Here is an 18,315-nt window from a genome sequence, read left to right as displayed (position 1 = left end):
ATACAATCTAATAAAATTGTTTCAAATGAAGTTAAAGACAACCAAGTGCTATTAGAGCCATTGTATGGAAAAAAAGAGAAACCTTTTGGCCAACCCAATACTTCTTATTGCTAGTAGCCTATACAGTGCCTGGAACTTCTTTCATAAATATGTATTGCATTAATGTTGAATTAATAGATGCTGCTTAAAGAATAATTAAAGAAAGGCATATCTTTGAAAGTGTATTTGTATTTCTGCTCCCAGTTTTTATATCTTCTCTAATCATCCCTTTAGCCTCATAATTAGCATTGGCAATTTTTTTTTTTAAATGTGTAAATATACTTTAAAGCCAGAACTGTGCTGGAAAAGAAGACAAATGGATTAACAGATGAATGAATAAACAAATTGTGTTATAGCCATACAGTGGAATACTATTAGGCAGTAAAAAGGAATGAACTACTGATATATGTAACAACATGAATGCTTCTCAAACACATGCTAAAAGAAAGAAATCAGACACAGAACATGACACACCGTGTTATTTCATTTATATGACTTTCTAGAAAAGGCAAAACTGTAGGAACATAAAATAGATTGATCATTGCAAGGAGCCAAGTGGGAGGGGGATTGACTGCAAAGGGGTACATAAGAACTTTTGAGGGTGCTTGAAATATTTTATATCTTGATTGTGGTTATGTGAAATAAAGATACCATGTATACATTGTATGCATTTGTCAAAACTTACTATATACTGAAAATTGGTGAATTCTGTTGTATATAAATTATGCCTCAGTAAAGTTCTTTTTTTAAAAATGGAGACCACTGTTAAAAATTTTTTTAAATTTATTTAGTTTTGACTGTGCTGAGTTTTCGTTGCTGTGTGGGCTTTTTCTGTATTGTGGTGAGTGGGGGCTACTCTCTAGTTGTGTGGGTTTCTCATTGCTCTGGCTGCTCTTGTTGTGGAGCACAGGATCTATAGAGTGCAGGGCTTCAGCAGCTGTGGCATGTGGGCTCAGTAGTTGCAGCTCCCGGGGTCTAGAGCACAGGCTCTATAATTGTGGCATCTGGACTTAGTTGTTCCGTGGTGTGTGGAATCTTCCCAGACCAGGGATCCAACCCATGTCTACTGCTTTAGCATCTGGATTCTTTACCACTGAGCCACCAGGGAAGCCCTCAGTAAAGTTTTAAGAAGAAACAAGCTTGATTTATATTGCCACTGCAGTATTATCATACTCTAAGCTTAAGGAAATAAGTGTTTTCTTTTAACTATGAAAATACAAAATGAAAATTAATGAAGTTTTGATTTTTTAAATTGCAGAGACACAGCTAAGTTCTCCTGAAACTTTTGACCTTGAAAAAGAAGGCTTTCCAGATGGCAGAGAGACCCTGGATGAAGTAAGAATAATGGCAGATAAGGAGGTGAATATTACTTTTAATTTTTCTCAGTGTTTTCTTTCTACTGGTCGTCCTCTCTCTGATGCAGTGTTGACCTTGGATGAAGAGATTTAAGTGACAGTGGGTTAGGTTTTTATCTTAGATTCTTAAAAGTGAGTTCAGCACTATTTCTAAATATAACAGTAGTTCCATTTCTTCAGTATTTTAATATGCTTTATTATGTCTAGTACAGATGGGAAAATGGAGATTTAGGATGTTTGAGTAATGTTGACCTAAAAAATAGTCACAACCTAGAAGCTGAGAGTTATGTTTTATTTGGTGGGAATTTTTAGAGGGGAGGAGTCAGGTTATATAGAAGCTCTTAACAAGGAGCAGGTAATCTAAACATCAAAAGATTATTGTTAATTAAGGAAAACCAAATGTCTCAAGTTAAGGAATTTAATAATGCTTTTCTTAGTGTGGGAAGATGCAAGAGTCTGGGCTTACTGAAATCATTCCTTTCATATGCATCTTAGCTGTCTGGGGCCAGTGCTCACCGTGGGATGAGCTCCTGATAGCAGGCATTGTTCTTCCTGGGCTCATAAATTCACATTTGGAGGGCCAGAATCCCTGATGGCTATGACATTCTTGTTTATTGATGTGACAGGAAATACTCCATTTCATAGTAATTTGCTCAAATTCAAACTGCTAATAATGATAGTACCAGAATTTGAACATAGATTTGTCTTCAAAGACCTGGAGCATTTTCCATTATGTAAGTAACAGAGATGAACAGTCTTGGAAAAAGTTGCCACCTTTATATTATGACCTAACTTTCAGCCAGGAAGGCCTGGCGTGCTGCAATTCATGGGGTTGCAAAGAGTTGGACACAACTGAGCGACCGAACTGACTGAACTTTCAGCTCTAATTTTGAGATGTGATCAGAAATGCAAAATCTGGATAGCAGCATGATAAAATAAGTCAATTTGTATTTATACTAGTACCTTTCTTAAGTTCACATATCTGACATTAACCATAAGGCTATTGATACAAGTTCATACGCCTGATTAAGATTCAGTGCATATTTTTTCATGTTGAGTCTGACAAAACAAATTTAAATATCAATAACTCTTTTAAAAAATTCAGACCTTTAAAATCTGTTGTGAAAAATAGCCTGAGACTTAAACTAGTTTTTCATGAAAATAAATTTTTTGGTTACACATGTGCATACGTTTTATTGTGAGCAATTCTCTTATTCTGAGCTTCATTCTCTTATTCCTTTTTATACTCTACATTTTTTGGAAAACAATTTTTGCCTTAGAAGTTATTAATAGATCCCCTTCCTAGTTTCTGTACTGCAGGTAACTGACTGGAAATCCTGCTTTCATGACTTGTGCACACTTTTGGTTCCCTGGAACCTGATCTGTCACAACTGATAGACCGAGATTCCCTCATGCCTGTAGTGTTAGTTTCCTAACACCTTTTGGTGAGGAGCTCCCTGCCTAAGAGCTGCTGAAGTTGGATCCTGCTACATAGTGTCAAAATGGCCTCAGGTTCTTTTCCTAGGGAGAAACTATAACCTTCTCAATAGGGATGGGGGAACAGAGTGTTGTTAACATAGTTATCTTAACATGCAGAAGAAGCTCTGCAAGCCTTTAGCTAATCAAGGCTGATTTCTTAAGCATCCATGACTGTGGAGGAAACAAGTCTTTGGGCGAAGACCAAGAACCCTATTTAAAAGTTAGGTATGTCTGCAGCACTACACATCAAGTGGATGGAATTGTATGGTCTTTTTCACATCTAATGTCCTCTTTTTGGTGTTGCTGTTTGCTAATATCTGTGGATGTTCTAAATAGTCTTAGAAGTTAACATTAAAAGAAGTTGGAGAGCCTCAGCCGCCAGCCCGGCCTGTGGGATCTCTGAAGCCGCCGGCTCACCAGAGACACCATGTACCGGCTTCTGTCAGCCGTGATGGCCAGAGCCGCGACCACCGGGGGCTGCGCCTGGGGCTGTGGGTGGCGTGCGGCTCATCAGCGCGCCGGGCTGCCGCCACTCGGCCCCGGGTGGGTCGGGGGCCTCGGACTGGGGCTGGGGCTGGCACTTGGGGTTAAGCTGGCCGGCGGGCTGAGGGGCGCATCCCCCGCGCCACCTGCCGCGGCCCCCGACCCTGAGGCGCTGCCTCAGGCCGAGCCGCTGCAGGCACAGGAACAGCCCCTCGCCCCGTGGTCTCCGCAGACCCCGGCGCCGCCGCAAGCCAGGCACTTCGCCAGAGCCATCGACAGCAGCCGCGACCTCCTGCACAGGATCAAGGATGAGGTGGGCGCACCGGACATCGTAGTTGGAGTCTCTGTAGATGGAAAAGAAGTCTGGTCAGAAGGTTTAGGTTATGCTGACGTTGAGAACCGTGTACCATGCAAGCCAGAGACAGTTATGAGAATTGCCAGTATCAGCAAAAGCCTCACCATGGTTGCTATTGCCAAACTGTGGGAAGCAGGGAAACTGGATCTTGATATTCCAGTACAACATTATGTTCCTGAATTCCCAGAAAAAGAATATGAAGGTGAAAAGGTGTCTGTCACAACAAGATTATTGATTTCCCATTTAAGAGGAATTCGTCATTATGAAAAGGACATGAAAAAGGTGAAAGAAGAGAAAGCTTATAAAGCCTTAAAGATGATGAAAGGGATGATGGAATCTGACCAAGGAAAAGAGTTAGAAGAAAAAGGAGGCAAAAGTAACGAAAAGAATGACTTTGCTAAAGCTAAGGTAGAGCAAGATAATGAAACCAAAGGCCGAAATTCAAAACCTTGCAAGAAAAAGAATGATTTTGAACAAGGTGAATTATATTTGAAAGAAAAATTTGAAAATTCAATTGAATCTCTAAGATTATTTAAAAATGACCCTTTGTTCTTCAAACCTGGTAGTCAGTTTTTGTATTCAACTTTTGGCTATACCCTACTGGCAGCCATAGTAGAAAGAGCTTCAGGATATAAATATTTGGACTATATGCAGAAAATATTCCATGACTTGGATATGCTGACAACTGTGCAGGAGGAAAATGAGCCAGTGATTTACAATAGAGCAAGATTTTATGTTTACAATAAAAAGAAACGCCTTGTCAACACACCTTACGTGGATAACTCCTATAAATGGGCTGGTGGTGGATTTCTGTCTACAGTGGGTGACCTTCTGAAATTTGGGAATGCGATGCTGTATGGTTACCAAGTCGGGCTGTTTAAGAACGCAAATGAAAATCTTTTACCTGGATATCTTAAACCGGAAACAATGCTGATGATTTGGACACCAGTCCCTAACACAGAGATGTCTTGGGATAAAGAGGGTAAATATGCAATGGCCTGGGGCGTGGTGGAAAAGAAGCAGACATACGGTTCTTGCAGGAAGCAGCGGCATTATGCCTCATACACTGGAGGCGCAGTGGGTGCCAGTAGTGTCCTGCTGGTCCTTCCTGAAGAACTGGACGCAGAAGCGCTAAATAACAAGGTCCCCCCAAGAGGAATAGTTGTTTCTATCATATGTAACATGCAGTCTGTTGGCCTCAACAGCACTGTTTTAAAGATTGCTCTGGAATTTGATAAAGACAGATCAGACGTACCTTAACATCACAGGTGCAAAACAAGCTGTTATGGTTTTGTTTTTGTTTGTTGGTTTTTGTTTTGTTTTGAAACATTGAAGTCCCAAAATACATGCAATTTTAAAGAATAAATTTGTAATAGAGTATAACTGAATGCAGAGAATTATGTACCTCTAATTGCTTACTTTTGTAATTGTCTTTTATTGGAGGATGAGTTCTTTATACTCAGGGAAGTAACTATATTTTTACTTTTTGAAAAAAGTGTTAACTCTTGAAATAAAATATTCTGATAAAAGTGTACTTTCAAAAAAAAAAAAAGTTGGAGATGCTGTAGTTTTTAAGTTATTGCACAATCACTAGCTGCAAGTCACTAGAAAGATAGAATCTGGGCATTTTGTGTGTACAGTGATAGTATTACAAAGGGTGTGGACTCTTGCCCTTGGAATCTGTGTATAGGGTCATTTACCCCAAAATTTCTTGTTTATTGTGCAAGGAGCTTGAGTATTGGAACTAGAAGACATGACTTTGAATTCCAACCCTATCACCTTGGTCAAATTAATTGCTTTGTTCATTTATTTGGCAGATATTATAGTTTGTGTACTGTGTGCCAGTCACTGTTTTGGAGTCGTGAAATATAGGTAAATAAAAAAAAACAACTCCTGCCCTCAAAGGGACACACAAACAGATAATTATAATGTCTGACAAATGTAATGTTAGAAAATGCCTGGGGCATTAGGGGAGGGCATTAGAGGAATGCCCTAATGGAGAGGAATGCTTTTCTGAATTTCAGTTTTTCATTTATAAAATGTAGACAGAAATAGCCTATTTTATTGGGTTGCTCTGATGATGAAATTAGATAAAGAATATGAAACATAGCAGGGATTTGGCACAAGTAGAAGTATGCATGTGGAACTGCTTTGTAATACATTGTGGCTGCTCAGTGATATTAGCTTACAAATGACAGAGAATTGCTTGACAGTATTTGAGGTATTTAGAATACCCTTGCCAGAACTGTAGTCCCTCTTGATTTGATTTCCTGCAGTGGTAAGGTTGTTTTGGAAATGATATTTTTGGAATATCTTGCTTGAGTGGGGGTCTCAGATATTTGTACTCAGAAGTCTGTTAACTGTAGGCTTTATTCAGACTCAGATACTGTTGACCCTTAAACAACAAGGGGGTTAGGGGTGCTGACTTTTCGTGCAGTTGAAAACCTGTGTACAACTTGTAGTGGGCCCTTGGTGTCTGAATTTTCTCCCTAACACAGCCAACCGCAGTCTTAGAACTGTAGTATTTACTGTTGAAAAATACTTGTATATTAGTGGACCTGCACAACTGTAGTCAGTTTAGTCAGTTGGTTAAGTAAACTGTGTTAAATAGACTGTGTCTAAGATAAAAGGGGCGATAAACACTTTCCTAAACTATGTATAAATCTTATGGGGAATGGATAAGGGAGTTGGTGACTGTAGGACATACTCTCATTTTCATTGGATCCATTTCTTGAGATGAAGTTTCTTTTCAGGCCAGCCTTTAATAGATCATGATTTGGTATACAAGTACCTGTTTTGAGAAAATACACATATAGTATTTTAAACGCAGCAGAAGCAGCTCTGCAGAGACCCAGTCCCTGATTGCATAGTTCTCACAAAAGCTTCTTGGCTTGTATTTTTTTTTCCTTTTGAGGCTCCTCCATTGTAGCTAATATTTAAATAGACATTTCTAATGGTGCTGGGAAAAAACTTAGGTAAACATAAAAATGTTTAGAAACCTTCTGGATTGCCTATAAATGTGATTGGAAGTGGTCTTGTATTCACAATAAAACAATAATAGATCAGCTTCTCCCTCTTGAATACTATAATAATAGTTGAAGGTACCTTTTCTGCAGTTTATAGAGCTGGTGATAGAATACAAAGGAGTATAGTACTGGATGTGAATACAAGTATCATTCATGTCATATAACTTTTCTATGCGTATGTGTGTTAGTCGCTTAGTTGTGTCCGACACTTTGCAGCCCTCCAGGGTCTTCTATCCATGGAATTCTCCAGGCAAGAATACTGGAGTGGGTTGCCATTTCCTTCTTCAGTTTCTGTGCTTAGTGAACTTTAGAATGCCAAGTAACTGCTCAACTGCCACTTAATTTTCAAGACTATTTGCAAATTATAGGGTATATTGATTTTTCTTCCTTCTGCTCAAATGGCTTTGCACTTACAGGACAACTTTTCCTTATACAAAGGAACCTGTGTTTGTGAGAATCTCAGTGACTAAGATAGGAATAAAAAGCACCTAGAACTTTTAGAGAAGGCAGTGGGAACCTACTCCAGTACTCTTGCCTGGAAAATCCCATGGGCGGAGGAGCCTGGTAGGCTGGAGTCCATGGGGTCGCTAAGAGTCGGACACAACTGAGCAACTTCACTTTCACTTTTCACTTTCATGCATTGGAGAAGGAAATGGCAACCCACTCCAGTGTTCTTGCCTGGAGAATCCCAGGGACGGGGGAGCCTGGTGGGCTGCCATCTCTGGGGTCGCACAGAGTCGGACACGACTGAAGCAACTTAGCAGCAGCAGCAGCAGCAGCAGCACTTTTAGACCCACTTGACTTACCCCACATCCTAGAGAAGAATAATTTTAGAACCAGAGTGTCTCCCAATACCTGGCAGAGTCAGCTTCCAGAAACAAAGTGGGTGGGGAGTGCTTTTTGTTTTTGTCATACTATGGTGAAATACTGAGAGTTTGGATGTTACCATAGGCCTGGGTTTGAGTCCACATTGTCCACTTAGTCATTTTGTGATCAGCAGATTACTTTGCCTTTTCAAGCCTTAATTTCCTCTTGTATAATACTGGAGTGAGTGATACTTCTGACAATTAGGTTGTTGTGAGGTATGGATATGGAAAATGGTTGGCCAAGCCTGGCATAGTACAGGAACTCAACCACTCTTGGTTCCTTTCTTATCTTTCTTCTCCCCGTCCCCCACCTTCCCCCCCTCCCTGCCAACTTTCTAAGTAAAAAGCAGGTATGTGTTGAAAATAACATTTTCTGAAAGTTGTAGAAATTGTTTTACTTGGTATTTATTTAGATGGCCTGTTTCCCTCTCTGCTGGGTTACATTCACGGGTGGTAAATTTTAGGGATGGCCTAAACTTAAGAGACTAAAAAGGAAAAAAAAAAAAAAACACCCAGTTTTCTCAGAGCTCAAATTATCTATCCACTGCAGTTTTGATCTCATTTTGTTCTTGTATCAGAAAAGGGTTTATTTTGTTTCCTATAGTAAAGCATAATGATGGCCTAGTTGCTCCTTGCTTTTAAATGGAAGCAGTGTCTATGCAGGATAGTTTCACATTGATTGGATAGGACATGCTGTCCTTTGAAGCAAGTGTTAGGCAGTAGTGCTGCAGTGCTCACGCATACTGTTGAATTAATCACTGCAGAGTTCTTGGCTCTGACCTGTAAAGGTAAAATAAAACTGTCTCAGAGATACTGGGAACTGTAGGAAAAATGATGACTACAAAACATTGAAAAGGGAGTAAGAATGGCTTTGTCAGAATTGTTTTAATGATTGCCTTCAGGCCTTAAATGTTTGGGTGTTAGTTGTGTTTCCTCTTTCAACGCAAAAGAAACAAATAAAACATAAGAGATGGTTTGTCTTAATGGTATAAGCTGAGGCCTAGATTCTTAATTTAAATTTTAGTTGTGTTGCTTGAGCTCTTTTTTTTTTTCCCTCATGCCTGATGTCCGAAGTTACTTACAATGATCACAGCTCTTTTTGTGTGTTTGTGGAATTAATTCTTTTTTTTTTCTTTCAGTTTCATTGAGATATGATTAATATATAGCTCCGTTTTGGAGAAGGAAATGGCAACCCACTCCAGTATTCTTGCCTTGAGGATCTGTGGACAGAGGAGCCTGGTGGGCTGCTGTCCATAGGGTTGCACAGAGTCAGACACGACTGAAACGACTTAGCATGCATGCATGCATTGAAGAAGGAAATGGAAACCCACTCCAGTATTCTTGCCTGGAGAATCCCAGGGACAGAGGAGCCTGGTGGGCTGCCATCTATGGGGTCTCACAGAGTCGGACACGACTGAAGTGACTTAGCAGCAGCAGCATAGCGCTGTTTAAGGAGTACAGTATAATGATTTAACTTACATGCATAGTTAAATGATTATCACAATAAGTTTAGTGAACACCTGTAATCTCATATAGATATAAAATTAAAGAAATAGAAAATTTTTTTCCTTGTGATGAGAACTCTTAGGATTTACTCTAGCAACTTTCCAATATATAACATACAGCAATGTTAATTATATTATTACATTGTAAATTACACCCTAAATACTTAATCTTACAATTAGGAGTTTATACCTTTTGACTGCCTTCATAATTCTTTTGTGAGATTGAAAAACTATCTTTAAGATGCTGTTGCTAATACAAATTGAAACATAGCATACTGACTTAATGAGGATAGCACCTTGCAGTGGGATAGAGAGGAATGCTGTCAGATTTTGGAGCCCAGTAATTTCTGGTTTGAATTTCAGCTCTGCCACTTTGTTCTGTAACTTTGGGCAAGTTGCTTTACTGTTTTAGATAATACTTTTCTTAAGTGTAAAAAGAATGTTGTAATCTTTACAAGATTACCATGAGTTTTAAACGAGCATTATTACATGCAGAATGCTTAGCACACAGTAGGCAGACACTGAATGAGTATTAACTATGTTAGTGTATCTCCCAATCTACTGTCCAGAATTTGGCAAAATGATTGGTATCATTGAAAGTAATTTAAAAAACGGGATGGAGCCTCTTGAAGTTCTTTTTGGGAAAAGATACTTTGTAAAGCTAATACAATTGCTATTTGTCATGTTCTTTAGGTTCTTCAAGTTGATAACAAGAAAGATGCTGAGAAAGAAATATCTACTTCTATCTTCTCATCTAGTGCCCAGGTATCCTGCCCACTCTGTGACCAACGCTTCCCACCCACAAAGATTGAGCGACATGCCATGTATTGCAATGGGCTGATGGGGCAAGATACAGGTAAAGCCACTCTTTTCTTTGACTACATGGTAATTTTGTAATCCTATACAGTACCGTGCAACAGACAACTCTTCTTCAGTATTTAAGTTGTTGATTTTTTCTATTTAGCTAAGTCTCTAGTGCTGGCATGTCTACATGTAGCTAAGTCTACATTGGCTGGCATGCTATTTTGTTGCACATACCTCAGGACAAGGGGATGGAAAAAAATCTTTCATCTTTTAATGTTTCAAACTTACTCTTTGTTTTAGGCCGTCCATTTTACATTAGGCAGGCCAAAGATCAAGGTGATCTCATGGACCTTGAATTTCACGTGGTATACAAATACTGAAACTCCTATGAAACTTGAGGAAATAAGTTCTAGAGTTGCCTGTTTTTCATTCAAAATAAGTCTCTTGTCGGGGGTGTGTGTGTGTGTGTGTGTAAATTTTACCTAAAGACAGTAACAGCTGAAAAATATCCCTAGATTCTGTTCCTCTCCTATATGTCTCTGATGCATCACCCTGGAGCTTTTGGTTATCTCTCAAAGAGTACACCAGAGGCCTTGGTTTGGGTACAGCATGAGATATTGGCCAAGAGAATCTGTTTGTTCATCACAGCCCTTGAAATAACCACCCCTGATCTTGCCTTTCTAAACTCTAAATATGATAGAATCTGCACAGCTCTCTGTGGTCTAAGTATAATAGAATCTGCATACCTCTCTGTGGTCTAACATGTTGAATGTTACCATCCATTAGAAGATTAGAAATGTTGCAACAGTTTTCTCAGTTCTACTTGGTTCCCATCACTTGGAGATGTTTAATCTGAAATTGTATAATTGTGAGGTATGGGAAAGAAAGACACATGTTATTTAACTTTTCTGATGTTATACACTTCTCATTAATTAAATAAGGAAGTACCTAAACTTATAATTTAAATAGATTTGTTGATTTTTCTAATTATAAAGTAGTACCTGTTCATTTTTAGTACAAATAATAATAATAGTATACATTCATTGAGTACTTGAAATGAGTCAAGCACTATTTACATAAATGGGACCATGCCATATATAATTCTGCAGTTTGCTTTTTTTTATTTAGCAGTAAATTTAGATCTTTCTGTGTACAGATATATTTTTTACATAGTTGAGATCTGACTGTATGTAAAATTCTATTTTGTTTTTTCTACTTATAGCATTAAAGTTTTCCCATGTCACTAAAAGTTAGGTGTAAAAATATTTTTAATATTATATTAAAATATTTAATATAATATTCTGTAATGCAAAGTGCCTTAATTTACTTGTCGTATATTTAGAAAGCTTCATGTTGCCATGTTATACTTACATGACACTGAACTTTTTATGTCAAAAATTGTTGCTATATTTTGGGGTTATTTTTTAAGGATATATTTTTAGTTTGATTGGTAATGAGAAAAAGATGGGCTCCACAGTCCAGTCAGTCTGAAACAGAGTCCTACCTCTGTCACTTACTACTCTGTGACCCTGTGCTAGTTTCTATTCATGCATCTGTCAACCAATAGAAATGACCTTACTTGGTTTTTATGAGGTTAAATGAGGTATTTTAAGTAAAGTGTTCAGTACAGTGCCTAACACATAGTAAGTGCTTAAGAACTTTGAGCTGCTATTATTGTTCCCAGTAGTGGAATTACTAGGTCAGATATTTTGTCATGATTTTTAAGGATTTTTATGAATAACACTGTAGTCTTTTAAATACTCTGAAAGTTGAAGACCTAAATCTGGTCAACTCCTTTAATTGAAGAGCACTGTAGGATTAGGATTTTAGATGCAGTTTTACTTTGATATAACTCTTTAGTTTGATTTTTAGTAGAGAGTTTTAGTGACTGAAAGAGTTCTAAGGCTGGACCTTTGGTGACCAGAGAAGGGAGAGACTGTTTTGTCTATCTCACTGAACATGCTTACCCAACTGGTATTAGTTACTGAGTCAACACCCCACTCAGCACTGAGGTTCAGAAATAAACGAGTTTGAGAAACTGAATCTCCGTTGAGCTCTACGAATAGATGAATTTCTTCCAGTCATAATTAAAAGGTAAAAAGTAGTATTGAGTAGACTTTAGTGACATCTCCTAGACAGAACACTGATAGTTTGTGCTTAAACAGGAAGCTTTGGTACTCATCTTTGTCAGATATCTTTCAGCTTTATGATACTTGCTTTTAATCTTTTTCTTCCTTATGGGGTGTGGTGGGGCAACTCATAACACCAGATACTTGATTCAGGCTTGTTTATGAGTTTTCTCAAACCTAATGCAGATGTATACCACCAGAATCAGGTTATTCTCATTGAACTTGTTGAGAAGCTGACACCATCAGGTAGGCAAAGTAGACTGAGACTTGGATTGTTATCCGTTCAGGAAGTCTTTCAAGTTCTCAAATCCACTGGGCCAGTGATCCTGTGTATTGCTGCTCAGTTGGATTTACACTCTGGGTCTTGAGGATTTTTTCAAACATTATAGATTTAAGTGTATTTTCCAATATATTTGGAAGCTCTTATACTCTTGACACTGTATGTCTTGTAGCTCTAATCCAAATGTCTCAGACCTCCATCCAAAGATGTCTGCAGTATCTCAAATGACAGTCATACTTTTTTTGAGGAAATTCATTTTAAAAATTAGTTCAGGGACTTCCTTGGTGATCCAGTGGTTAAAAGACTGTGGTTCCACAGCAGGGGGCACAGGCTCAATCCTGGGTCAGGGATCCTGCATGTCACATTGCACAGGCTCCCTGCCTCCCCAAAGGAAAAATCCAAAAGTATGATGAAGACATGTTAGAATACCGCAAACTTCTTTTCAACACCAGCTTGTTTACCTAGAACCAGAAATTTATTTTTATTATACTACCTATTGCCTACCTACTATAATTCATCCAAATACTTAATAGAAACACCTTTTTTTAAAATGATGCTCGACCTTGTGTGGGTTACTAAAGAAGTTTAAGACAAGGTTTCTGTCAGTAAGGAGCTTATAGTGTCATTGGGGTGGAGAAGGCAGTGGCACCCCACTCCATTTCTTGCCTGGAAAATCCCATGGATGGAGGAGCCTGGTGGGCTGCAGTCCGTGGGGTCGCTAAGAGTTGGACACGACTGAGTGACTTCCCTTTCACTTTTCACTTTCATGCATTGGAGAAGGAAATGGCAACCCACTCCAGTATTCTTGCCTGGACAATCCCAGGGACGGGGGAGCCTGGTAGGCTGCCATCTATGGGGTTGCACAGAGTCAGACATGACTGAATCAACTTAGCAGCAGCAGTGTCATTGGGGAGATAAGCATTAACCTAAGAAATTAATTATAAGATGGCACAAAGTGAATATGTGTACCCTGACAGTAAGTGCACCAGGAAAAAGGAGAGCTGCAATGAACAAGGATGATATTGCCAGAGAATAGTGGGCTTAGCCTCAGCTGGATAGGTTTGGACAAACCCATAGGAGAGCAGGGGGCCCTTTATCCTCCTATGGGTTAGATAAGGTAGGAAGCAAGGGAAACGGCCACTAAATAGCAGCTTCCTCTTAATCTTCCTAGTAATGTTAGCTTACCTAAATTACCCTTTCTGGTGACATTATTTAGGCCTTACAGGAAAATTTGGATCAAGGAGTCCTCACAAAAAATGTCGCTCTCGCTGCTTATTCCTCTGCTTTCCTGGGGACTGAGCTTGCCAGCTCTAAGGTGGGGTACGGGAAGTACATTAGATGAATTATGTGAAACATGTACTAGTGTGACTGGCATATAGTAGGTCTTAAGTGAATTTGCTGTCATTTGGTTCTCTGCCAGCTTGCCTGTCCTGTCTTCCTTGCCATGTACTGTAGTGTTTGTTCTGGTTCCTCTCAGCCTTATGACTGAAGAGAGAGGGCTGTCCTCAGCCTAATATTTTAATCTTTGGTGAACGGAAGCCTCTCCTACAATGGAGGGGAAAGAGTTTTACACATTACCTCAGGATGAGAGACCATTAGCCAAATGCCTAAGGGTATGGAATAAGAGAGGACTTTTTTTCCAGAGCTAAGGATCCAGCTTTCCTCTTCTTCCTGTTTTTCCCTGAATCTGATCCTAGACATGCTTGGTTTGGCTGTGTAAAAGAAATAGTAATTAGAGTCATTTACATGAAGTATCTACCATTTATGCCTGTTACCGTGCAGCACAATAACAATTATGCATATCATTAAATATGTGTCTGATTAACTTTGCTGTAAGTTTTATTTGATTATAATACTACACTCTGGTTGAGTTGGCTCAGTCTGCTCAGTTTGTTGCTCAATGACATGGCTGTCTATTCACAACTGTGGAAAAATTAGAGAGTGTTCTTTAAAGGCATTGTTTGAAGAGAGACGATTTGTTAAATCAGTCTAAACTGTGACAGAAGCAGGTTGCCTTTACATTTGCTTTCTGGAGAATGTCTTTGAGATAATTTTTTCCTTTTTGTAATTTTATTTATTTTATTTTTGGCTGTGCTGGGTCTTTGTTGCTGTGCAAGCTTTTCTCTAGCTACAGAGTGCGGGGGCTACTCTCTAGTTACGGTGTGCAGGCTTTTCATTGCAGTGGCTTTTCTTGTTGCAGAGCATGAGCTTTAGGGTATGCAGGGTTCAGTAGTTGTGGTACATGGGCTCAGTAGTTGTGGCTCCAAGGCTCTAGAGCACAGGCTCAGTAGTTGTGGCATATGGACTTAGTTGCACCCCACCATGTAGAATCTTCCTGAATCAGGGATTGAACCTGTGTCTCCTGCATTGGCAGGCAGATTTTTTTTTTTTTTTTTTTTTAACCACTGAGCCATCATTGGCTTGTTTTATTAAACATGTAGGGAAAAAAAGGTATTCATTTACTCATCCAATAAATACTTATTAAATGCCTACTATTAATACATGGCAGGTATAGTCAACAGAATATACAAAGTCCATGTTGTCAGAGATGTATTCTAGTAGTAGACTACTTCAGTGAACAAACATATAATATGTCTGAGAGAAAGAAAGTGAAAGTGTTAGTCATTCAGTTGTGTCTGACTCTGTGACCCCCTGGAGAGTAGCTGTCCAGGCTCTCTATCCATGGAATTCTCCAGGCAAGAATACTGGAGTGGGTTGCTATTACCTTCTCCAGGGGATCTTCCCAACCCAGAGATTGAACTCAGGTCTCCTGCATTGCAGGCAGATTCTTTAATGTTTGAGCTACCCAAGAAGCCCCCTATAATATGTCATGTTGATAAGTATTTTAGAGAAAGAAATCAAAAGAAGAGAGGAATAGAGAGTACTGAGGACAGGAGGTGGCAGTTTAAAATAGGTGGTGTAGAAGTTTATGTTGGGAAGGTGACATTTGAACAGAGGCCCGAGTGAGGGAATGAGGTAGGAGAATTTTAAGTGGAGAGGAGAGAGTGGGAACAGTACAGGCAGTGGGAACAGTAAGTTCAGAGACCCTGAGGTGTGAACAGCCTTGGTGTGTATGGGGAATGACAGAGAAGCCAGTGTGGCTGGAGTAGAGTGAAGGAGAGATTAACAAAACCAGAGAGATAACTGGGGAGGGGACAAGTGAACAGATCACGTAGAACTCGTAGGTCATTAGTGAGGAACTTGAACTTTTAAATAAGGAAACATTGGAGGGATTTGAGCAAAAAAAAAAAAATGAATTAATATTTGAACAAAGGTTCACTCTGGATGCTGTATGAATAGATTGTTGATTGACAAGGGTAGAAGCTATGAGAACAGCCAGTGTTTTATTTTTGGTAATATGATATAGTGAGAGAAACATAGGCTTGGAACTAGGTAGATCTGAACTTAAATTGCAGCTGTAATACTGGTCAGCTGGGTAATATTTGTCAAATTACCTTACTCTTTGAGGATCAGGTTCCTTATTTGTAAAATTAGTCTAGCATCATTAGTATTGTCATGAGAATCAGAAATACTTATAAAGTACCCAGCACTGTGTCTGGATTGTTTTAGATATTCAATAAATGGTAGCTGCTATTATTGTTCAATATTTCAGCTAGAGCTAAAAGAAGGATGAAAGACAGGGAAATGCATTAGGGCCAAAGTGCTAAGAATAAGTTAGTGAGAAATAGATCCTAGTGGAGTTAGGAAAGCTGAAGGCATTAACTATACTCTTTGGGCCTAGATACAGAGATGTGAATACTGCTAGGAGTGAATTTTCTCTTCATGGATATTTCATGGAAACATAATGGTGGGTAAGTGCATGGGTTGTTGTTCAGTTGCTCCGTCATGTCTGATTCTTTGTGATCCCATGGACTGCAGCACGCCAGGCTTCTCTGTCCTTCACCGTCTGCAAGAACTTGCTCAAACTCATGTCCATTGAGTTGGTGATGCCATCCAGCCATCTTGTCCTGGGTCATCCCCTTCTCCTGCCTTCAGTCTTTCCCAGCATCGGGGTCTTTTCTAATGAATCAGCTCTTTGCATCAGGTGGCCAAAGTATTGGATCTTCAGCTTCAGCATCAGTCCTTCCAATCGAATATTCAGGATTGATTTCCTACTGGTTTGATCTCCTTGCAGTCCAGAGGACTCTCAAGAATCTTCTCCAACACCACAGTTCAAAAGCAATTCTTCAGTGCTCAGCTTTCTTTATAGTCCAACTCTCACATCCATACATGAGTACTAGAAAAACCATAGCTTTGACTATACGGGTGGAGGTAAGAATCCTTAATGGAGATTTGCCTGAGAACTATCAGAGAAATACTGAGACCTAGAATAGGTTTCGGAGAAGGCAATGGCACCCCACTCCAGTACTCTTGCCTGGAAAATCCCATGGACAGAGGAGCCTGGTAGGCTGCAGTCCATGGGGTCGCTACGAGTTGGACACGACTGAGCGACTTCACTTTCACTTTCACTTTCATGCATTGGAGGAGATGGCAGCCCACTCCAGTGTTCTTGCCTGGAGAATCCCAGGGGCGGGAGAGCCTGGTGGGCTGCCGTCTCTGGGGTCCCACAGAGTCGGACACGACTGAAGCGACTTAGCAGCAGCAGCAGCAGAATAGGTTTGATGTGGGTGACTCAGCAAAAATCAGAAGACCTGAACGTCTCTAGGTAAAACATTTCTTAAATTGAACAGAGTTGACTTTTTCAGTTTTATATATGTGTATTTGCCTACCTGAATGTAATTTGTACTCCCATTCAGTCTTCTCACTTGTATTAATGTGGCTTTTGTAGTATCTAGGAGGATTAAGTATATCACTAGTTGACTATAGTTAGTTGACAACTAACTATAGAGGTGTTAATAATACATGTCAGTAGTTAGGTGTATTGTTAGGAAGTAGCTTAAGTTTAGTAGAAATAGCATGAATTATGGAAACACACTGACCTGTGGGGAGATATACATATCCAAAGTGAGATTATAGTACTGTTGGGTAGATAAGACATACACATGAATAACTGTAATGCAAGATCAAAACTACTAAGGGGCATAAAGATAAATTCTGTGGTGTTTCAGAAGAAATGTGATTAGAGATTTAGAAGAAAGGCATTAATGTAAAATAGCAGGCAAAAATCAAATCATATAAATAGGAAAACATGAAAGGTGTACAAAAGAGCACACAATTCAGTGTGGTTGTAATATGGACATAATGAAAATAAATAGTAAGCAGTTGGAGAATGACAAATGTAACTTGAATTATATGAGTTAATATAGGACAAGAGTTTTTTTTCAACCTGTAAAAAATTATTAATGTGTTTACTCCAGTGTAGTATATAGGACTCTTTTGGGTGCGAGTGTTGGAAATACAATTCAAGTGAAAAGTGAAAGTGTTGGTCACTCGGTTATGTCTGACTCTTTGCAACCCCATGAACGGTAGCCTGCTAGGCTCTCCTCTGTCCATGGAATTCTCCAGGCAAGAATACTTGAGTCGGTAGCCATTCCCTTCTTTCAGAGGATCTTCCCAACGCAGGAATCAAACCCAAGTCTCCTTCATTGCAGACAAATTCATTAGCATATGAGCCACCAGGGAAGCCCTGGTAATCTTAAGCAAAAAAGAGAATTTAGTTTGCATAATAATTGGGAAACCTGGGATAGGCTTCGGGCTGAGCCAGATCTGGGAGCTGAGATGATGTTTCTCTGTCTTTTGACTCTACTTTTCTCTATTCAACAGATAGACTTTGTTGTTGTTAAGGGACAGGCAAAGTGTCTGCCAGTAGCCATAGAGTTTTAGCCTTTAATGGGAAAAAAGGAGTTCTTTCTCCTGAGGCCATAAATCAATCTAAGAAAGACTCTGATGGTCTTTATTTAAGTAACCACCCCTGGTTTAGTTACTATTATCAAGTGAATGGTTATGTATCATTTATTAATATGTCAGAACAAGTAACGGAAAACCCTGTTAGTATCCATCAGAAAATTTTATCAATTCTGATAACAGAAAACA

General features: G+C 39.3%; 1 protein-coding gene and 1 pseudogene across 8 annotated transcripts in view; both read left to right on the top strand.

Moving 5' to 3' along the window:
• The window catches only part of UIMC1 (ubiquitin interaction motif containing 1), a 137,813-nt gene that overhangs the window by 85,866 nt on the left and 33,632 nt on the right, over positions 1–18,315 (top strand). For all 8 annotated transcript variants that reach the window (NM_001113222.2, NM_001038061.3, XM_005209132.5 and 5 more), the window contains 2 exon segments: positions 1,298–1,398; positions 9,802–9,964. In NM_001113222.2, the coding sequence (NP_001106693.1) occupies positions 1,298–1,398; positions 9,802–9,964 (264 nt within the window).
• Positions 3,240–5,245, top strand: LOC510252 (lactamase beta pseudogene; annotated as a pseudogene).

Source organism: Bos taurus, chromosome 7 (genome assembly GCF_002263795.3).
Source record: "Bos taurus isolate L1 Dominette 01449 registration number 42190680 breed Hereford chromosome 7, ARS-UCD2.0, whole genome shotgun sequence".
In the NCBI taxonomy this organism is placed as follows: domain Eukaryota; kingdom Metazoa; phylum Chordata; class Mammalia; order Artiodactyla; family Bovidae; genus Bos; species Bos taurus.
Note: the sequence above shows the minus strand (reverse complement) of the source record. Positions and strands in the feature narration are given on the sequence as shown.